This window comes from Phacochoerus africanus, chromosome 1 (genome assembly GCF_016906955.1).
Source record: "Phacochoerus africanus isolate WHEZ1 chromosome 1, ROS_Pafr_v1, whole genome shotgun sequence".
Lineage (NCBI taxonomy): Eukaryota > Metazoa > Chordata > Mammalia > Artiodactyla > Suidae > Phacochoerus > Phacochoerus africanus.
Window position 1 is genome coordinate 262445448 of NC_062544.1, and position 24119 is coordinate 262469566.

The following is a 24119-nucleotide window of genomic DNA, read 5'->3' on the forward strand; positions in this document are numbered from 1 at the left end:
GAGTGGGACTGCTGGATCATATGGTAGTTCTATGTATAGATTTCTAAGATACCTCCATACTGTTCTCCATAGTGTTGTACCAATTTACATTCCCACCAACAGTGCAGGGGGGTTCCCTTTTCTCCACACCCTCTCCAGCAGTTGTTATTTGTGGATTTATTAATGATGGCCAATCTGATTGGTGTGAGGTGGTATCGCATGGTAGTTTTGATTTGTATTTCTCTAATAATCAGGGATGTTGAGCATTTTTTCATGTGCTTGTTGGCGTTTTTTAAAGTGTGTAATAGTTTCTTCTGGATAGATGCTGTTTAGAAATCTATATAGGCAGTATATTTGTATATGGGCAGCTGTATTTTAAAAAGAAAAGCTGTTTCTGTTTAATAGCTTTTTTTTTTTAAAGTCTTTTCCCACTTTCATTTCATTTCTGATTTTGTTATGCCATTCTCACATACTTTGAAAACCTTCCCACTAACCCATCTGGCATGCCATCCTCAGTTCTATTCTTTAAATTCCTCTTTAGGATCAATTTGCTTTAAGAAAACTTGGTTAAACCCATAAAAGAGCAAAAGCCATTCAGATATAAATTTTCCTTTCTACCTATCACTGTTACACTTTTGAAATAAAGATATTTCCATGCATATATTTGATATTCCTCTCATGTGACAATACTCCACATGGCACTAAAAAAAGTCTCAAAACCCAGAACACTTAACAAGTTCTATCACATGTCCCATCTCCCTCTGCTTTCACCCCTGGCCTCTTGAAGATCTTATTTATGATTTGGTGGTAATTAGGTAAGCTAAGCAATCATTTGCTGATGCCCAGCTGATCCTGTCAAATAGCATCATCTTTTAGCCAACTACATGGATGCTATATGGCTTTTAACTGCACACATTTTTTTTTTTTTTGTCTTTTTAGGGCCGCACCCACAGCATATGGAGATTCCCAGGCTAGGGGTCTAATCGGAGCTACAGCTGCTGGCCATAGCCACAGCCAGGCCAGATCCGAGCCGTGTCTGCTCACAGCAACACCGGATCCTTAATCCACTAAGCAAGGCGAGGGATCAAACCTGAAACCTCATGGTTCCTAGTCGGATTCGTTTCTGCTGTGCCGATGGGAACTAACTTTACACATTCTTGAATCATATCGTCCAACTGCCTCATGAATGTCTACTGTGCCAATTATCCTTCCTCTTGAATTTGACTATTTTACTTCCCAAAGGACTGGCTTCATATAATTTGGTATTCCATAGGTAAATATAATTCAACCAATAGCTGGATGCAAAGCTGTAATACATATTATCATATTAGTAGGAGACTGGAAAGCTCTAAGAGTAAGTGCTTCAACTTTAGTATTCTAATGTTAAAAAAAAGAGAACTGGCACTATTGGTTTTCCAAATGGTGGGTTTGTGTGTTCTTTCTTAATTTTTAAATAAGGCAAGAAAATTTAGTTATGATTTAAGTTCCAGGTTGTTAACAGGCTGTGAGGAAATTTTAAGCACACTGCCTTCAGACATGACCAACATTTGTGCAACAGTTTACACAGCACTGCTTCAAAATCTTTTTTATGGAGGCTCACATTTTGCCCAGCATAAATAACTTTCCAAGAGTTAAGGTGTTTTGTTTTTATGATGATCTTGTATTGGTTGCTAGGAAAGGGAGAACAAGCACCTACACATTTATGTGCTGCCCATGTTAAGCCATGTTTATGTGCTTCTCTAAGCATGTGTTAATTGTAAAAATGGGAGAAGAGCTAAATTTTGCTGTACCAAGAATGAAAGGATTGAGATACTATGTCTTTGTTTATGAGGATCAGATTCTCATTTCTGATAAAAGGAAAAGAGGTAAAGTTCTATAAGTAGAGGTGGCATGCCCACAGCGTGAAGTCTGGATCTGGACTGCAGCAAGTTCTGTTTAGCCTACAATTTTTTTTTTTTTTTTAAATCAGATCCACTTACAACTTCCAATTTCTTGGTTTTTCTTAAAACCAGAATTACCAAGATCTAATAGCAACTGGCTGGTAATGAGAAGCATCGACCATCAGAAAATTGGGCAAGTGCTCTTCAATTCAGTTTTTATCATTCCGTTTGAGTGTGCAGGTATACTTGTGACCTAGCAAGCTCCACAGCCACGTTGGTTACTGATTTTTACATGACATGAAGACTGTGATGATATAGGTCTGGACTGCTTCTGTGTAAATAACAGTTGTCCCAATGATGCTGTGACACTCACTGTGACCAGGCTACTCTGCATTTGATGATCTAGCAGCAGCAGCCATGCCATGATTCAAGAAGAGTTACTACCATTATACCTACTGCTAGTCATAGCCACTCAGTGAGAGGATGCTTGAATTGTCTATCCTGTCACTGATGAAAGGTAGATGAGATTGAAGCTGAGAAGGCAAGGATGGATAGCTGGAGCACCTCCTTCCTTCCTCTTGTTAAATTTTATGAGTTGTCTTATGTGCCTTAGTGATTACTGTGATAAACAGTGCCCGTTCCCCTCCCCCTCAACGCCACTCAGAGTCTGCCATGATCCAATACCCAACCTACTATTTATTTAAAATAGGTAACTGCTTATCTCTGCATCAAAAGCAGATGGAATTATTGGCAACTGTACCAAGCCAGTACACAGATGGATTCAGCAACTTGCTTTTCCACATTTTGAGAATCACTGCCTTAAAGAAAGATATACCAACAGGTGGTCTTTAGACAGCAGATTTCAGCTTAAGAGATGTGTATTCCATTTTAAAGTTCTTGTGTGTGCTAAAGAGAAGGATTAAGCAGTTAGTCAAAGCAGCTTTAATCCAATAAATGAGTTATAAGGGCAAATTTCAGTCACGGAGAGAGAGATGATGTTAAAAGATAAATCTCAACCTCAAATATCCAAGGTAGCCCAGGAGAATAGAGTTCTTGTATTGATGGATATATAAATTGCAAGTCATGTGTCAAAAAGAAAGCCTTTCTCAGTGAATTTTACTTTTTCTATAACACTTGGGAAATTGGGGAAACACACCTACATAACAGCTGTTTATTACTAACAGGGCATAAAAAAAAAATAACAATCCGCACTCAATTCTACTCTCAAATTTAGCTACCTGTTTTAACCAGAAATGTCCAATAGAACTCCAAGAAGATGGACATGTCCTTAGTCTGTGCTATACAATAGCCACACACGGCTACAGAGCATCTCAAATGCAGTTAGGACGACCGAGGAACTAAAGTTTTAATTTTAATTAACTTATTTTTTAATGATTTTTATTTTTTTCCATTATAGCTGGTTTACAGTGTTTTGTCAATTTTCTACTGTACAGCAAAGTGACCCAGTCACATGTACATATATGCATTCTTTTTCTCACATTATCATGCTCCATCATAAGTGACTAGATATAGCCCCCAGTGCTATACAGCAGCATCTCATTGCTTATCCATTCCAAAGGCAATAGTTTGCCTCTATTTTAATTAACTTAAATTTAAATAACCATGTTGTGGCTAGCTTACCAAATTGGACATGGCAGCCTGTCCATAGGTAACTGATGAAATAAAAGGGTACTTGGAAAAAGAACCAAATGGAAGCTATTCATATTCAGGATACCAAGCTCACGGCAGCCACACATATAAAAAGCTAAATTTGTTTTTCTAGCACATTAAAACATATCATATTTAGACTATAATTTTTAAGTGGTAAGTGGCACACAGAATTGAGTTATATTTTAAAGAATTTAATTCAGTAGTCCAATTGACCCAAGTAACCCTCTACTTGTTCTGTTTTTCTCCTAAATAGTTCTAACCGAATGTACTGACATTTAAAATTTTTGTGTGTGCATAAAGTTATCATTAGACTCCTAAAAAGCTACCCAAAATAACTAAAACATGACTAAGTTTTAAATACCCACTTATGTGGCATACATATGGAGACACTAGTGTGCAGGGGGGAAAAAACTTTCCTAAAAATAGGTAAGGTTAAAAAGATACACATTACCTAAACAAAGCTGGCCAGGAGAAATAGTCCTTCATAATAACACCAAATGAAAGAGGAGAGGTACACCGTTAAGACAAAGGAAATGTATGGCTTCAAAAGCAAAAAATGTGATAGCCTTAAGAACTTAGCCCTTTATCTCCTGAACTGCTTGTCTGCCCAGTTAAGGTTCTAACTTTTATTTACTTACTCACAAATAAGAAAAACAAAATGAAAAGATGCCCTGCAGCTATTTATAAAACATCATTTTTTGGTTTGTTTTTACTTATTTTTTGGCTGTCCCACAGCATATGGAGTTTCCAGGGCATGGATCAGATCGGAGTCACAGTTTCAACCTATGCTGCGGTTTATGGCAACGCTGGATTCTTTAACCCACTGTGCCAGGCCAGGGGATCAAACCAGCATTCTGGTGCTGAAGAAACACTGCTGATCTTACTGAATCACAGTGGGAACTCCTAAAACATGTTTTGCATCTCAACTTCTTTGCATACATTTGAATCACTGTTTCTGAAAATCTAGTTGTCTATGCCTTACATTCATGCTTTATAGAGTGAATTTGAAGGCATTTATAATTCAGTTACTACTATAGGTAAGTAAGTGGTAAAAATTAAGATTGATAGGGAATAATCACTACAAACTCACCAACCATTTGATAAGAAAAATTAAAGCCTGAAAAAGTAGCAACTGATGAACCATACTGCAAAACACTAAAATAGAAATATTATGACTATGTTATTATAACTGCATCATAGCAATTCTAGAGTAAAAAAAACTTCGATATGAACAAAGGGTTTGGAGAGCTAATGTATAATAAAATCTTTCCATGAATACAATCTTTTAGTTCTTAAAATTAAGGTCTAATGCAGTGCAACCTTTAAAAAAAATATCGTGGTAGAATTTTACCTATTGACATGAGAACGATACATCTGATATATTTAATAAAGAGACTGGTTATAGATTGTATATATAGCCTGATTTAATTTTTAAACAAATTTAGCACATACATGTATACATTCTACTGCAGAAAATAATTTAGAAAAACATGATGCAACTGATAAGGGCTTAATTTCCAAAAACAAAAACCCCAAATCAAAAAATAGGCAGAAGACCTAAATAGACATTTCTCTAAAGAAGACATACAGATGGCTAACAGGCACATGAAAAGGTGCTGAACATTGCTAATTATCACAGAAACACAAAACTACAACAAGGTACCTACTACCTCACACGGACAGAATGGCCATCGTCAAAAAGTCTATAAATAACAAATTCTGGGAAGATTGTGGAGAAAAGGGAACCCTCCTACACTGTTCATGGGAATATAAGTTGATGCAGCTGCTATGGAAAATGGCATGGAGGTTCCTCAAAAAAACCTAAAAACAGGAGTTCCCCTCGTGGCACAGCAGAAACAAGTCCGACTAGGAACCATGAGGTTGCAGGTTTGATCCCTGGCCTTGCTCAGTGGATTAAGGATCCAGTGTTGCCAGGCGCTGTGGTGTGGGTCGCAGATGGGCTCGGATCCCATGTTGCTGTGGCTCTGGCGTAGGCCGGCAGCTGTAGCTCCGATTCAACCCCTAGCCTGGGAACCTCCTTGTGCAGCGGGTGCAGCTCTAAAAAGACAAAAAAAGACAAATCAAAAAGCTGAAAATAGAACTGCCATATGATCCAGAAATCCCACTCCTAGGCGTATATCTGGACAAACCTGTAATTCAAAAAGATACCTGAACCCCTATGTTTATAGCAGCACTAGCCAAGACATGGTAAAAACCTAAATGTCAACAGAGAAATGGATAAAGGAGATGTGGGATGTGTGTGTATATGCATATAGGTAATATCACATACATATATGGATGCGCCTAGAAATTATCATACTAACTGAAGTCAGAAAAACAAAAGCCATATATCACTTATATGTGGAATCTAAGATATGACACAAATGAACTTATCTACAAAATAAAAACAGACCCAGAGACACAGAGAACAGACTTTTGGTGTCCAAGGGGGAGAGGGAAGGGAAAAGGATGGATTGGGAGTTTGGGGTTAGCAATTGCAAACCATTCTGTATGTATGACTGAATTACTTTGCAAAACATTATAAATTTAAAAATGTGATAGCCAACTGAAAAAAATTTAGAAAAAAAACTTAACCAAAAATACTGAGATTGGTAGATAGATGAGATTATAAATCTTAATATTCTTTTTGATTCCTATATTTTGATTTTTCTCTAATAGGCATAAGTTTGCTTTTTCAAGGAAAAAAAGGAAACTTTATTATGAGAGAAAGAAAATCTTTTATCATTTTAAATAGTGAAAATCTAAAACATTAAATATTTTGGTTTAGGAAGGAATACAGTGTTGTTCCTCAGTTCAAGACAAGTCAGGCTTTAAGTATTGTTCTGTGTGTGCCAATGAAGTGAACAAAAAAGATTCTAATGCAATACTGAAATGTTACAAGACATACATACCTAAAATATCCCAATATTCTGCATTTTTTTTAAGATGGAGAATTTCCTTAGGCTGACAATGTATCTAGCAAAGAAAAGTATTTAACCTTCAATGAAAGAAGTCCCTCTCCTCCAAAGTAATATTATAACCACAATATAGTTTTATCTGGCAATTCTTGTTGGAGACCCAAAGACTCTTCAGAGGGAGCAAGGGGAAAAAAAAAAAAAAAGACACTGATAAGTAAACACAATTCATTTTGCTGAAACAAAACAAAGCAAAGAACTGTAGTGAAAGGATTTTCTGGGCAGCTAATATATGAGGGAAACTATGGTGGTTAAAGCGGAAAAATGTGCTGAAAATTAAACCATAAAAAGGTAAACTTATGGGAGTTTCTACTGTGGTGCAGTGAGTTAAGAATCCCAAGAGAAATTCAAACCTGCTCAATATACATAAACATTGAATTATTTTGGCAAAGGAGGAGCTGTTCAAAATACAAACAAATGACAGCAATCTTTTCAGCAGAATTTCATCTTTTCAGATGAGATAAAAACCAAACCACTTCTACATTTCAATTTAAATCAAAACTAACATTTCCATCACATACTGTATTTACCAAAGAGCTCCTATACTCATCATTTGCAGTCCTCACAGCAGCTCCGTGAACAAAGGCAATGGTGTAATTTATCATCACCTCTATTTAATACACGTACTCCTAAGGTTAAGGAGTTGCACACTTAGGAGGAAGAAGTCACTGATGTTTAGGACAGAGGCAACTAGATAAGCAAAAGTACAGAAATGAGAAAGAAAGGGGAGAAACAAGGGGTGGGGGCACGAATGACTAACTGGCTTGTAGAGTATCTTTGAAGGGGTGAGCAGCCAGTTAGGCAGATACCTGGTCAAGAACTGTCTTATGTGACATGTTAGGGAGTTAACAGCCTAACCTGAAGAAAATGGTAAGGAATAAATGAAGAGTTATAAGAAAATGAATGGCATGATCAGATTTGCACTTTCAAGACCTTTCTGGTGATACTAAGAGAACTAGTGGTGTGGGACAGTGATGGGGAAAGGGAGATAAACTCCATGAAATTGATTAAGTGGGTCTTGAGGTGGAACTGGTAACAAGGAATAAGGCCTGGTCAAAGGTGTAGCAGTGGGAATCAAAGTCTGGAACAGACTGGGATGAATCAATAGGACGCAGAGCCAGACAGAATGGAGAGGGTGGGTGGGTAGGAAGTAGTGAGGGAACAGGGTTGCCACAAGTCCACAATGCGCCTTTGCAAACTGAAAAACCATTCCTACTAGGGCACACAGCTTGAAAAGCAGAGGTTAGGTAAGATTCTGGCAATAATTGATCCCTGCATCTACATAACGTTACATGGAAAGTCCTGAAGAAACTGGAACCATTCATTCACTACAGACAGTTTTCAAAGGTTGGATGTCAGACCACCTGCATAAGAATCAGCTGGGATTCTTGTTAAAATGCAAATTCTTAGAATCAACTATTGAAATAAAATCTCTGGAGTATGGGTCCCAGAATTCCATGTGAATCAAAAGTGAAGGAAATAAAAATGCATGTGTATATGGAAATATGGAGATAAATTTAGTTCAAGAAACTTAAATTCAAGACACCTGTAGAATAATATCTAAATGAAGTGGTCCAGCAGGCATTTGGATATATAGGTCTAGTGCTTAAAAGATACGGCCTGTGATATGTTTGTGGAGTTCCATCAGTTTACAGAAGTGAAGCCAATGTGAGTGCAGTATGAGAGGGAAATAAAAAATAAGGACAGAATTCAGTGAAACACTAGAATTTCAGGGACCCGTAATAGGCAACAGACCTAGGAAGAAGAAAAGAGGGCAGAAATAAGAGGCCAGACCTATTTTATTACAGAACCCAGGGAGCTCAGTATTTCAACAAAGAGGGAGATGTTAAATGTCAGATTTCAAAAATGGCAAGAACATGAAACTATTTATTGTGTTGACAACTAGGAAGTCACTGGTGAAAGCGAAGGAGGAGGCAAATTATAGAAGCACTGAAGAATAAGTTGGGAGTAGAGACAGAGGCAACCTTGAATGAAAACTGCTCTTTCAAGAACTACGGCTTAAGGCAAAGAGAGGAAAGCAGCTTTTTCCCTTGCTTTTTTTTCTCTTCTTTTAAATGTGGGAGACAAGAATATTTCTGCCATTCTAATCATCTTTTTGGTCACTATGCCAGGTTACAGAGAAGATAACTATAGGTGGCTAAGATGATGTATTAGTAAAAGGGAAAACAATGGAAGAGAGGATTAATAAATGAAGAGTGGGTGGTAGAAAACAGAGACAGGCTGTAAGAAGCATGAAATTGTTCAATAATTAGTCTCAACTGGGAATTGTGATACTCATTTCTTTCCCCAGATACTTACTTTCATTTGGTCAATAAATACATTGGTAATCTAAAACTGAAGTTTTTTGGAGAACTGTTTGATATATTATACAGGAGTTATATTTTATAATAGTGTATTTATTCTACTTTGTAATAGAAATATAGCCAAAATGTTGATTGATATTGAACTGAAACTCGACTGTTGGTATATTAAATTTGCTGAGCCAAAGTAAAATGGTCAAGATTATAAAGGATACTTAATATAAAAGAGTACTTCATGTTAATTTTGAAACACTTCCCCTCCAATACCACCAAACTTCCATACATGGGCACCGTTTTCAAAACAGACTAGCAATTGTCATTCACTAAATTCATTGTAGATAATATTCCACCAGTTATTGTGAATCTTAGCTATAAAAGATGTCATTAAAGTATACTTGTATATCACTTCAGGGGTCCAAAGGTACTTTTACTGTCTATTAAATTTAACCTCTACATTGATAGGAAATGAACACTAAGTGTGCATTTTAAATAATACATAGAAAAATGAATCAGCAATTGAATTTATACTACATAAAAGGTAAATAATCCTACATTGCCTTTCAATATACCATCTAACTTTATTTATTCCATTGTCCCATCTTTTCATGCAACCTTCACAATGGCAGGGATTCATGTTTGTTAACTACCTTTAGCTACTAGAACAATTTCCGGCATATAGTAGTTGCTCAATTAATATTTACTGAAAATATGTGTTTAAAAATTGCTATGAACAGAGCTTTAATTTTGAAATTCAGATTTTGATGAGTACACACAAACCACTATTTTGCCTTACTGTTATACAGTTGAGAGGGTAATGCCAAAAAGCTAACAAAGATAGTTTAAAATTTGTAAATAGACACTGTTATGAACTATAAATCCAAGGCTCAGTTTTAATGGGTTTATTGCCTTTATGAAAATCCTAACAGATGGTGTGACAAAGTGGATTAGAATAATTTAAAACCATTCTAACTAGAACCATAGTTGATAACATTTTGATAATTCTGCAATGTTACTTAACTACTTTGATTTCAATCATTTATACATTTCTCATGTATTACCTTATTTCAAATTCACACTTAATGTTAATTTTCTTTATAATGTGAAGATTAAATCTAAGGTTCTGTAAAAGCAACATTTAAAGTGCTATAAATATATAATTATGGTGTCTTACCACCTGTTTCTTCTCTCTATAAAGTTGTTCCAAGCTCAGCTACCAGGGTGGATGAGCAAAAGGAAGATGGGGTGCAGTTCCAGAATAGGTGCTGACATTTTCACTTTTGTTTGTACAGTCTGCCTTCACTTACTTAGAACCCCATTCCCTCTTGAGAAGAAAATGATCAGGCTAAGTATGTTAGCCTCCACTACCTGGATGGCTGGAAGGATTCAGAGCAGTGTTAGAACCACTACCTCATCACCAGCTGACGACATGTGCATGATTCTGTAATAAGTGTCTGTCTACAGCTCAACTTCCCTGTCCCTTCCAGGCAGGAACTAGCCAGACTGTTACTGTGTGTCTCTTCTAATTCTTTCCTCCTCTCTGATCACCATCTAATCCAAGAGTTTTATAGACTGTATTTTCTTGACAGATCATTTGTTTAGATTACAATCTACATGGAGATTGTATCACCCCACTCCCCTCAGTCATCAGAAATGTTTATTTTTGGATATTTCACCGAATGTATATTAATCAAATAATATCATAGGTAGAAATAACTTAAAAAAGCATTTCTTGGGACGGACACAAATTCTGTTCCTTGCTTGAACATTCCCATTTGTGTAATTCATCTGTAACTTTGCCTAAAAGTTACTTAATATTTCCTAAATTCTTAAGAGTTCATGTAATTTTCCTTTGGAGCAGAAATGATTGAGGCAGTTGGACTTTCTGGAATCTGAGACTTTAGGTTTGGACTTCCATGCTGTGCTCCCGACTCTCTACTTATTTCCCTCATTCATCAAATTGAGATAACCTATCATCTACTCCATATAGTTGTAAGAACAGAATAATATATGTAAAACATACAAAACCTGAAAAACAATATTAATTATTTAGATAAATCACTTACCTATAAGTGTTAATCCCTTAAGTATCTGACAGTTGAACTAGCTTCTCCCAACTAGAGAGTGATATTTTACGTCTTTCAGAGTAGACAGAGGAACTTATTTTGTTTTCTTTCTTCACAGGCCAGTATTATTTTGCATGTAACAGAAAAATTACCCTTTATTTCTGGACAGCTGATTTCTCTTGATCAACTTTCCAGTAACAGTTATTATAAATTATTTCAATCAAGTGTAGATTATTTTTGACCTAAGTATTAAAAGATTTTCAATCTAGATTTAATTTGTGTCCATATATCTTGTAAAACATTTCTTTTCATCTCTGTCAACATTTTGGAAGGAATGACTTATGAATCTGAATCAGAATGTCATTTTTATCTATTATAACAAATTATTTATAATTATGATGTTTCTATTAATAAGGTATTCTGGGTTGTATATTCTGCTTCTGCTTCTTTGTTTTCGACTTTAAACCACTGATTTAAAAACATTCTGGATCAAATGCTTTGGGGTCATCACTGTGAACAAACACCACTATGCTGAGGTGTTCAAAATAATAAGAGCTGCAGTGTGTAATTCAACGTAGAAACTTCTGTGCTGAACACGGTCCTGTTCAAAATATCTTGCTCTGTGTCTGGAGAAAAATATTATGTCTGTTTTCTACTGATTGAAAAGGATAACCAGGTATCACTGTTAGTATTATTTGCTACATTTTTCTTTGGAAAATGATCCAAAGTTCTTCTGTTAGTAAGACTCACAAAACTTTTAGTAGGTTCCAGAAAGATCTCAAGAAATTCTGTGAAAGGGCAGAAAAATAGCAGAATAATTTCACTGTGGGCAAATTTAGGAGAAAAAGATAAAGTTAAGACAGTTCTCTAAAGTCTCTTTTAGACTGATTCACTCATCAAACACTCATTTGTTACTTCTTGCCAGTCCCTGTGTTACTGCTGATTTTACCCTAGGAAATAAAACAGACTCTAATCCATGTCCTTGTGGAGATAAGATAGGGAAGGGGGAGCACATTAAATGAACACATAAGCAAATCCTTATTAATAAATTATGGCAAGTGTCACGAGAAAAAGGAATGCTATGAGGAAAAGAATTTGGGGTTGACAGAGGTGGTGGTGGGGAAAGGAGCAGTGACAGGGAGGGAGGCTGCTTTGAGAAGGTTCTTTCTGTGGTGCGTATAGGTTAGCCAGGCATGTAAGTCTACCTTCTCCATAGTTCACTCCTAACCCCAACATTTTTGTCTTTTTAGGGCTGCACCTGTGGCATATGGAAGTTCAGGCTAGGGGTCGAATCAGAACTGTAGCTGCCAGCCTGCACCACAGGTCATGGCAATGCTGGATCTTTAACCCACTGATCGAGGCCAGGTATCAAATCTGCATCCTCATGGATACTAATCAGTTTGGTTAGCACAGAGCCATAACAGGAATTCCTTTTTTTTTTTTAAATTTCAACCCCAACAGTTTTGGTTGTTGGAGGGGGAATTTGCTTACTTATTTGTTCATTCACTTTGAAAAGAGATATAGGTTACATAGGAAAAATAGTTTAACTTTAGACATGTAGTTTGAAGTATTTATAGGCCATACGAGTGAAGATGTTTACAAATTAGTTGCATATACTGATGTGTAGCTTGGGGGTGGGGAGAAGGAGGTAGGAGGAGGAATCTGCTACCTTTTAAGTTATCAGCACTGAAATGGTCAGAGAAGCCCAGACAGGACAATTGGAAGGTCTAGGATAAACATGCTAACATTAAAAAAAAAAAAAAAAATCACTACAAAGATTATCAGGACTAGTCAGTAAGTGAATGCCACCAACATAGAGGGACTGGTCCATAATTTAAAACTTAGAATATGGCAAAAGTCAACAGAGAAATGTCCATTTCTCATAGTGGTGATAACTGCTCTGACAGAGACCTGATCTGAATCCCTTTGTATCACTTACTATCTACATGATTTCAGGGCAACTTTACTTAACCTCAGGGCCTTCGTTTCAACACATATGAGTGGGGATACTACTACCTATCTTAGTCCTGATGGGAGACCTTTATAAACTTTAGCTATGATAAATGCTCCATTACGTTTAGAATTCAGTTTGTAAAGTAAGGGTTTCCAACCATTCTAATCACATCTATAGGCATTTTAGCCATATACCGTATCACTGAGTAGGAAAAAAATAAATATCACTCATTTCCTATTTAAAGCTTAGATGGGAATATTCCTCTAGTTGAATTGATGGAATAATAATACACAAAAGTACCCTGTCCTTGGTTGCACAGCTAGTAAATGGGGATTTGAATCCAGCCGGTCAGGTTCTGGAGTGTGTGCCTCCACTTGGAGTTTCAGGTCCTCATCAGCACAGAATTAGGAACCTGTGCTCCTAATTACCATGAGACAATTACTCTGCACCTTCATTCTAAGCATCAAGAGGAAACAGATCTGAGCTTTGCGGCTTATACTGCCAAGTATTCTTGGAACAAATGGCAACAATGGGAGTTGAACCTTTGAATTATATTCTGAAACAATAATTTCAGGATTAAGAAATTAAAATACAAAACTTACTCTTATTGGTAACATTTGAGAACAAGTATGACACAATAAACTTAGGTATTTTGCCAAGAACACCCAATTAGTAAGTGGTGGTGTTAGATTCAAGGTCAGGTCTGAGTCCAGGGCCCACATGCCTAAAAGGGGAGCAGTGGCAGATGTATTCAGCAAAGATACAAGGAAGGTGGAATTACCATTGTTAGTCCATCATGAACAGAGGCTGGGAGAAAGCAGAGAGGACTTTTTCTAAGTTTACAATATCTCACATATCTAGAATGAGTATTAATCATTATGTTTTATGTACCGAGATGGGTCAGAAATTTGAAAATTCTTATAGCTTTCTGGCAACAAATCCACACGAGATCTAGCTGCATGCCTGTCTTCACAATACAATGCCTTGTTTTGTTAAAATCCCTTCCATTTCAAACTCCTGGGTTAGAAAGAATCACCAGAGCATTCCTTGTTAGTGTCAGTTCTAACTCGGATAGTTTTGTCTTCAATGCGGTGTAAACTTTAATTACTAGAAAGGCCTTTCTATGACCAATTTTGCTAGTTACCTATTCAGTATCCTTTGTTTCTTTCTTTGTAAAACACATTTTATTTGGAGCAGGTTTTCTTGAATGGTTAGTGAAATGTATGAAATTTTTGGGTAGGACTTTAGGAACTGCTCTTTTTCAGATGCAGGAGAGAATGCTAACATGCACTTTTTGTCAGATTCCTTTCCTTTCTGAGAATAAAGAAGCAAAGGCTGGAGTTCAAGCAGCCACCTTAGTTCATACAATGATTTCGACAATGGCAAGTATGTGATAAGCAAAATGGATTAGAAAAACAGAAGCAGCCTGAGTCCTTCTGATCACGGAGCCACCATACCAATTCCAGACTCAACTTCTCTTTTGCTTTTTGGCTGTACACAGAGCATGCAGAAATTCCAGGGCCAGGGATTGAACCCATACCACAGTAGCAACCTGAGCCGCTGCAGCAACAACCAACTGCACCCAGACTGAACTTTTAATGAGACATATAAATATCCGTTCTGTTTTACTTCATCATTTATATTTCCTATTGCATATATCCAGACCTAATTCCTACTGGATTTATCTTTCTAATTGAAATTCGTGTATGATTTAAATTTTAAATTCATCCTAGACTTTAGAATTAGAAAGCTTAACAAAGTTAAAGGGAGAAAAAAAAAGAGGCCATTATACTTAGGGCAGGGGCAAGAATCTGGAAACTGGCTCCTCAGATATGGGTTGCTAGTTAAGTCACAAATACCAGTTGTTTTTAACATAGTTTCATTTATTTAAAAAATTCTCTAATTTAAATTTATCACCAATTAAACCTACAATTCACTTCCATCTGTCCCTATTCTTGTCCAAATAAATGAGGTTTCACTATCAGAGCCATTTTATTTTATTTTTTTTTGCTTTTTAGGGCTGCAATGGTAGCATATAGAAGTTCCCAGGCTAGGGGTTGAATCAGGGCTACAGCTGCTGGCCTACACCACAACCACAGCAACTTGGGATCCGAGCCATGTCTGTGAACTACACCACTGCTCACAGCAACGCTGAATCCTTAACGCACTGAGGGAGGCTAGGGATCAAACCTGCATCCTCATGGATCCTAGTTGGCTTCATTAACCACTGAGCCATGAAGGGAACTCCCGGAGCCATTTAAAAACTGTTCGAATTTATTTAAAGTGACAATAAAAGGCAGTTAAAGAAGTTCCCATCATGGCTCAGTGGTTAACAAATACGACTAGGAACCATGAGGTTTCGGGTTAGATCCCTGGCCTCGATCAGGGGGTTAAGGATCTGGCATTGCCGTAAGAGCTGTGGTGCAGGTTGCAGACTCAGTTCAGCTCCGATTAGACCCCTAGCCTGGGAACCTCCTGGGAACCTCCACATGCCGAGGGTTCGGCCCTAGAAAAGACAGCCAAAAAAAAAAAAAAAAAGGCAGTTAAAGAAAAAAAGTTAACTTTGTATCTGTATTTCTAGGTATATCAAAAGACAGCCAAGCCAAAGTTCAAAATCACATTAGGTGTTATATTTAAAAGTGCTATTTTAGTTAGTAGCAAGGCAAGATATTTGCAGTTACAGAAAACAAGCGAAAGAGGTTAATGTCAGATGAGTTAGCAGTTTACAGCCTTCTTATCACAAGTAACTTGGTGGGCCTTTACTTAGGTGGAAAGATGGTGGTATGCCAGAAGCAGGACAGAGGAAGAGTTGTTGACAGATGGAGTAGTTAATAACTAGTCTTGACCTCCAAGCTAAATCAGGGATTTAATATTGAGATTCAAACTGCTCCCTGACTACTAACCATGTGAACAGTGTTTCGGTCAAAGACACAGAGAATCAAGGAAGAACGAGATTAAAAGTAGCATTGGGCTTACCAGTGCCTTAACCAAGAGAAAATGACTACAATTTTCCTTGCTGGAAAGATTACCACAGATCTGAATTTGGGTCTGTTTCTAGAAAAGTTCCTGGAAAGTTCAACAAAGGAGAATGAAGTGAGATGGATTATAGTCCAAGCATGAGAAATGAGAAATGCGTGAGAAATGCGTGAGAAATGCTTACTAATCAACTAGCAAGATCAGCTATACATTGAAAACTTTTGGCATAAAAGGGATTGATCCTGTTTTATAAAAAAGTTTCTCTCTACAGAAAAGAAAGGAAGTCAAATATTGGAGGAAGATAAAAATACTAATTATTTGCACAGTATTTTGGCATAAAATGAAAACTGATAATATGAAGTAACTGACTGGAGCCCTAGATCTCTCCTCCATCCCCCAGCTTTAGTTTTATTTCTGACTTTGTTATATCACAGTTGATTTTCATCTGGCTCCTGACCACCCTGGGCTACCTTCTTCTCAGTCTTAATAGCCTAGGGAATGATAGTAAATAACTTTAGAGATTTTAGCACCACCAACTATGATGTATATATTAGTGTATTTGATCATACATGAATAAAAAGTTTATAGTGTCTTAGAGCCAAGGACAGGTCATAAGTATTAAGTTTAGGCATCCATCTCCTAATCCTAGAAGTAGATGAGTAATTCTAACAGTGAATTACAGGTGACTCCCCACCCCCACCCCACATCAATCTCCTTAAAGTGCATTTCTTAAGTCCTTGAAGTATATACCATCTATGGCTTGGAAGTGTATAAAATGTAGGTACTTATTTCCTTTTAAGTAAAATTAAGTCACACACAAAAAGGGCAAATTTTAGAGTCATGTTCAGAATATGAAATCTCTCCTACAAGACTGACTGTCTTTTGTTATTTCTCTTTCATCTTCACATTTTATAAACATAAGCATGTGTAATTTTAAACACTCTGATTAGATGAGTTTTGATTTGACATAAGCCACATTTGCTTAGACCAGTTTTGATCTGACATAAGCAACAATCCAAAAGGTGTAAAATATTTTTGTTTACTACAGATGTGTGGATTCAAAACCAGTGCTCTCAAAACTAGCTTAAAAATTCAAGAGAATGTTTAACTAGCTTAGCTGAAAAAAGAATAAAAGGCTTTAGAGCAAACATAGCAATTTGTAAGCTAAGAAACCAAGCAACAGCAACATTACCATCCACAAAAAAGTTATCTCAAACTAGTAAAGTTAAATGTCATATTTTTAGAAGTTCCTCTTAGCTAACATTTACTGACTGGCACTAAGCTAAGAATTTGGTAGGGGAAAGAAAACTTCAAAAACATTTAAAATGGTTTACTCCTGTGAAATTAGTGTTATGATCATTATACAACTACAGATGTGATAAATTCATTTGAGTAATAAAATAAAATGGTTTGCTGACATAGACAAAGAATATACCTTTTTATTTTTCAGTTATGTGATTACTTTATTGTCACTTTTTAAAATTGATTTTTAAAAACCATGTACTGATATAAAAATGGAAATTTTGTGGAATTCTCATTTCTCACTTTACCCTAAAATTTCTGAAGTTTTAAAAATAATCTTATGATATTAAAATGGTTATGATGCATAAGCTCATCATTGTAGTAAATATGAAATGTATTATTACACTTACGAGAATTGACTTCAGATAAATTGAGAAGAAAATTTAAAATAATTTTTCTCATAAAAGGTCTAATTGGCATTAAAAATATAAAACTTTGTATGTAGAGGATAAAGGGAAACAGTTCTAATTCAAATTGGGAATTATTTTTGTTTTTGAAGTTAAAGACAACTGTTATTTCAACAATGTAGGACTTATAACAAGCTTATATGTTGAGATAGACATTATCAGAGATGAAATATTTATAAGGATGGTACTTGAGGACTATTTGTATATTCTCTACATAATGATGAAGAACCAGTTAAAAGGCATTTAAAAAAAAAAAGGCCAGAGAGCAAATATGAAAGTTCAGTTTTTTGCAGAAAAATTCTATCACAGTATGAACACCACTAATGATGATTTAGCAGGAAGCACTGGTTATGAAAAGTTGGCCAACTGTATCAAGAACAGCAATTAGGATTCAGGAAAACAGGTTTCTAATATTAGCCCTATCAAATAAAATAACTATTGACTGTAGATCAATGGAATTAAAATCAAATATACTAGAACTAGATTGCCAGGCTTCAAAGCCTAGCACTGTCATTTACTGCTGTGCAACTTCAAAGTACATTTTTTAAGTCTTGAAGGTGAGGCTTCATCAACTTTACAACAGTAGCCATTCCAGAGCTATTTTGAGTTGAATAAGATAATCCATGTAAGGTGCTTAGTTCTGTGTCTGGCACATAACAACAGCTTGCATCACCACTAGAGCAACCTTGAACAGTCCAACTACCAGCTACCTGGTTGTCATGTTTCCCTCAATGTAAATACAGGTTTGCACTGGGTCATTTTTAATGCCTTTGCCCACCTAAAATTTAAATTTACATTGCAAAAGAATATATAGGGCCAACTCTTTTTCTAAAGAATGTACATTTAGATCTTACACTCTAGCATGATTAAGGACACAGTAATTTAAATGCTACAGAAGAATCATATTACGTCATCCCTTTGAAATTAGTTACTACATTTACTAAAGCCAAAGTTATATGTATTCTACACAACCCACGGGAAATCCATGATCTTGCATCCATTACCATGTTTAGCAACTCTAATTCTTCTCAGTACAATGGCAAAACTGTCATAGCCAATATGATTTTAAATGGAAAACGAATGTCATATAATTAACTCTACATGTTTTAGTAGTCTACTGATAGTTATAATTTTGACTTTTACTACCAAGATTCTAAATATATTAATTTGGTACCTACAACAATTTCTGAAAAACAAGTCCTAATATAGAAATCTCAAGGTAGATAATCCTATTTTTTTTTCTTTAGCTGAAAGAACATTTGATATCTCCTACTTAATAAATAGAACAAGATAATGAAAATTAAAGGTCTAACAAAATCTCTCTACTGAAATGTTACAATTCAAAATTCAAATGGCAGGCAAACTTTTTCTATTGCCAGAATAGTAAGATTCTTTTTAGTGTGACTCATAAATATTTAAAAATTAGAATTTACCACAGCAACATCAAGAACATATCCCACGCATTTCTTAGGGACAAACTATGGCTATCCATAGGAACATCAACTGTGCACCAACTCAAACGAATATTTTCAGTAATAGAGATTTTTTTAAAAATTACTTATAGAACTCTTTTCCATATACTCTGAAGAAATTTTAAAAGCTTTTTTAGCTTAAAAATTATTAAAAGTATGTATAAAAGAAGTTATCTAAAATTTTTAAAATGTTTTCCAGATAATAAGATAGCTCTGAGGAAAAAAAGTTCTAGTTCACCTCAATTAAATACTAGCATGTTAGGCCGAAAGAATAAAATTACACTTGCCTATCAATATAATGTTTGGTTACCGTAGTTCTTAATATTAAAACACACATACACAGTTTGTTAAAATCTGACAACTTAAGCTCTCAAACCGGTACAGTTTACCAATCAATACTCATACTTCATTTTACATTATCGGAACTGTGATTAATACTGTGGGAGTTAAAAAAAAAAAAAAAAAAAAGGTTTCTCTTAAATTCACAGCTGTGTTCACTTCAGCTTCATTTCCAGAAACCCTTATCTTTAACAGATCTCCACACTATATACGTGACACAATTTCCAACCATTCAAGAAACTTTAGTTTAACCTTATAACTAGTTCAGCATAAAGTAGTTCTGTAAAGGTCATGCCATAAAATGAATCTATACTGTATCCTTACCATCAATATTTAGTTCAAAACAAACGTGGCAGAAGGAGAGTGTTTCTTTATCTGTTCCCAGTTTACAAACACTGCAAATGTTGTCATCATTCAAATCAATGTTTACAAACTGCTCCTCTTCGTTCATAGTGTCCCTATTAAGAAACAAAAAAGGAAAGTTACACAATTTCAAGAACTCGCCATTACAGCAACATCAGGAACTTCTAGGAAGAGAGGACGCTGCTCAGTTTATCTAATGCAACAGCCCCATCAAACATCGCCATACTTGTACTTAAACATTTCACTTTTATTAAGTCACACTATGCCTAAGTACCTTTCTTGGTCCTGTTTTTAATTGATTGAGGATATCTGCCAGACAGCAGTTTTCAGGTATTCTAGTCCGCCCCCACCACATCGCGGATGAGGCACAGAAAGAAAGAGCTTAGTAGCGAGGCCTATGCAGCTCTCAGGGTCCGCAACCTACTTCACCCTGTTAAACGTAGGGAGAACAATCCGCTCGGGACACTGCTTCGCTAACTTCGTTGTGGGAACCTGAGATGCGTTTCGCTAGCTCGGCTTGGCGAGGTTTCCTATCCTGAGATCCGAGGCAGGAAAATGCACGTGGAAAAGCGAACACTGGGGAGTGGGTCCCGCCTGGGTCCAAAGCATCCACAAGGAAGGCCCGGCAGCGGCTCCGCTGTGCTGCTTGGCACGGTCGGAGGCAGGGTGGCCAGGCCAGGCCAAGGGTCCCGGAGCCTGGCAGACGGGACGGGACTGCCGTGTCCCTTCGCCCCGGGCTTCATCCCACTCAGGGAGAAAGCGTTCGAGGGCCACCGCAGCCGGTCCGCCCAGACTGGGCGCCTCGGGGAGCCGTGTTCCCGCCCGGTCTCGGGGGTTGGGGGCGAGCGGCTGACCCTCGGGGTGCCGCGGTCTCTTCGACCGTCCGCCCTGGCGCCCGGCGCGGAATGGCGCCAGGGTCCACGGAGCTCAGAGTGCAAAAGCGGCGGGACCGCGGGGCCGGGGACCCGGGCGCAGGCGGGTCGGGGTCAGGGCAGCGGGGTCTTTACCGTCCAGCCTCGCGCGCCGCCGCAGCCGATCCGCGCGGCTCGGACTCTTCCACTATTGTTTCCGGCCGCAGCGCGGGCAGCAGCGGCAGCGAAGACGGCCGCGCACCGGCCCCGCCCCCTCCCGCCGGTGCCATCCCTCCGAGGCTCTGGGGGGGATGGAGGGGCAGCGCGGCACAGGGGAGAGCTGCGCGCTAGCTCAGCAGCGCCGGCCGCCCCCCGCCCCCCTGCTGCACCGACGCCGAGTTCTCAACTCGGATTTTCTCCTGCTTCTGGGTCTCTGGGCTCAGGTCCCTTACCGTTCTGCGGAAGGTGGCTCCTCACACGCCCCCTCCTCGAGGCAAGTAGATAGAGGAGTCCGTTACCACCTCCCCCTTTTCGCGTAGTGGAAACTGCTGCCCCCGGGCGGGGGCCGCGGGGGGCGGGGGCAGAAAAGAGGCGAGTGGATGCGAGCGAGGGACTGAGATGCGGGTAGAACTTTGTGTGACATCGGTAGACTGAAGCAAAATAGTGTCGCTGAACTTTGAGTTATGTACCATTTGAAGTATCTAATGAGGGAAAAGTTCATGTTTCAAGTTTCATAATTTGGAGATAATTTCAAATTCAGAACCTTATTTTTTTACAGATTGTTATAGAAATGGGGCGCCCCTCCCCTGAAATATGGCTCATTCTTTGTACGCCCACGAGGATAATCCCTGAGCCCCACCTCTCATTTAAAAAAACTGTGGCATTTAAGATCTTCTTTTCCGGCTTGGCTTGACATTTTATGCCATTCTTATTTTTTAAAGATTATAATTCATGTAATACTTTCACTTACATTTTCTATTGTAAACTTCAGTCTAGAGAAGAGAAAAGGGAAGAGTTCTCTCTCTCTCTCTCTCTTTTTTTTTTTTGGCATCCGAAAAATGACTACCAGATTATCAGTTGGTTAGAAACAGCTGGGACTTGAACACAAGGTTGCCTATGGTTATTTTCCAGAGCATCACAAATGCTCTGTATTGGTTACACTGTATCGGATACACTAACACAGAGGAAGGGGATTAGGATGTTAACCTACATGTGATTGGTGGTAGGAATGGATTCTACAGATCTTGAGAATTTCTAGATCAAATTTGCATTTGATGTAAACCATCAGTGACTAAGAGAAGTGATCTGTGTTCTTGCTACATAAAGTGTAGGAAATGAACCAGCCACAATGGCCTCACTTTTCTGGTATCTTGTTAGAAATGTAGACCGTCAAGTCTCAGCCAAGACTTCTGATTAGAACCTGCATTTTAACAAGATTCCCAGGTCTTGATTCCTGTGTACATTAAAGTTTGAGACGATGTAATTGAAATAGAATAGTGTGTGTGTTTTCTATTTGAATTTCACATTCTAGATCAATATGACTAAAATATCTTGTATTTTGGATTCTACTCATCTTTTCGTTGAAAGTGCTTTCTAAAATCATTAGCAGTTTCCTTGTATGGAGCAAGTTCTTTTCATTTCTTAAGGTTATCTCTTTCTGTGGCATTTACCCTTTTAATTTCCCTTAAGATTTAATTTTTTTTTTTTTTTTGCTTTTTATAGCCACACCCAAGGCATATGGAGGTTCCCAGGCTAGGGAGTGAATTGGAGTTACAGCTGCTGGCCTACACCACAGCCACAGCAACACAGGATCCGAACCACATCTGTGACCTACGCTGCAGCTCACGGCAACACTGGATCCTTAACCCGCTGAGGGAGGCCAGGGATCCAACTGGCAACCTCATGGTTACCAGTCGAATTCATTTCTGCTGCGCCACAATGGGAACTCCCCTTAAAATTTATTTAAAATTATCCCTTTAATTTTCCTTCTTAGCTTGTTTTTTATTTTTACTTTTAAAACAGGAAAATTTTTATTTCTGTAAGTTATACCACGATGTATAAAGTTAAAAAAATACAGTCCCAGAGTTTTGTCAAATGTATACAATAGTATATCCGGCACCACAATCAAGATATAGAATATTTCTGGAGTACCTGTTGCTGCTCAGCAGTAACAAACCCGATTATATTCATGACCATGCGGTTTCCATCCCTGGCTCCGCTCAGTGGGTTAGTTAGTACTCTTGTTGCTGCCAGCTGTGGTGAAATTCAGTGTAGGTTGCAGATTGGATCTGGCATTGTTGTGCCTATGGTGTAGGCCAGCAGCTGCAGCTCCAGTTCCACTCCTACCCTGGGAACTTCCATATGCTGCAAGTGCGGCCCTAAAAAGGAAAAAAAAAAAAGAAGATAGAGAAAATTTCCACAACCCCAAATTTCCCTATCCCCCTTCTCAGTCAAGGTCCCTTCCAATATCTGATCTAATTTATGTCACTAAAGGCAAGTTTACTTGCTCTAGAACTTTATGTACCTGGAATTAAACAGTATGTGTTCTTTTGTGATTGACTGTTTTCAATCAGCGTGTTTTTGAGATTCACAATGATGTTTTGTAATAGTACTTCCTTTTTTTATTGCTGTATGATATTCCACAGTTTATGTATTCACTTAATTGATGCATGCTTGAATTGTTTCTAGTTTAGGGACTACTATAAAGTTGCTATAAATACTAATGTAAAACTCTTTGTTTGTTTATATTTTCTTTCTCTTAGGTAAATACCTAGGAGTGGAATTGCTGAGTCATATGGTAAGTGTACACTTACTTTTAAAAGAAATTGCCAAACTGCTTTCCCAAGTGGTCGTTCCATTTTACATTGTTAGGACTGTTTTGTCTTCTTGATGATTTGACCCTTTTATCACTATACAGCTTTTTATCTCTGGTATTATTCTCCTGAAATCTACATTCACTGACATTAATCTCCTGCTCTCTGTGATTAGTGTTTTCATATGTATTTTTTCTCATTTTAAAATTTTTACCTCCTCTGTGTTTTTATATTAATGTGCTGCCTGTTTCTATTAACAGATTTTTTTTTCCCCTCCTGGGTATGAGTCATATTTTCTTGCTTCTAATGTGATATGCTTTGATTGGATACTGAACATTTTAAAGTGACTTTGTTGAGTGTGGTAGTCAGAATAGCTTCCCAAATATGTTCACATAGTGAGGATACGTAAGTAACATAGCAAAAGAAATTTTGCAGATATAAGGGGAACTTCAGTCCTAACACTGCAAGGAACTGAATTCAGCCAAAATACTGAATAGGTTTGGAAATTCATTCCAATACCCTGCCAACACCTTGGTTTTAGCCTTGTGAAATTCTACATGGAAGATTAAAATTACATTGAACATGAATTTCTTACTTAAGGAGATAATAACTGTGAGATAATTAATGGTATTGTTTTAAGCCATTAAATTTGTATTAATTTGTTATATCAGCATTATAAAACTAGTACATTGAATGTCTGGATTTTTAAAGAGTTTTGGGCTTTGTTTCGGGAGGGTGTTGACTCTGATGGCT

The 24119-nt window shown here is 37.5% G+C and overlaps 1 protein-coding gene across 3 annotated transcripts in view; it reads right to left on the reverse strand.

Moving 5' to 3' along the window:
• The window catches only part of C1H21orf91 (chromosome 1 C21orf91 homolog), a 33464-nt gene extending 12362 nt beyond the window's left edge, over positions 1 to 21102 (reverse strand). Inside the window, exons 1-2 of one of the 3 annotated variants that reach the window (XM_047794784.1) lie at positions 21006 to 21102; positions 19664 to 19797 (exon numbers count right to left, since the gene is read on the reverse strand). In XM_047794784.1, the coding sequence (XP_047650740.1) occupies positions 19664 to 19790 (127 nt within the window). In that variant the 5' untranslated portion in view covers positions 19791 to 19797; positions 21006 to 21102. Of the gene's footprint in view, positions 1 to 19663; positions 19798 to 20709; positions 20867 to 21005 lie in introns of those variants that run through there. The other 2 variants (XM_047794793.1, XM_047794775.1) reach the window with 2 other exon arrangements.
• Between the last annotated feature and the right edge of the window lie 3017 nt (positions 21103 to 24119).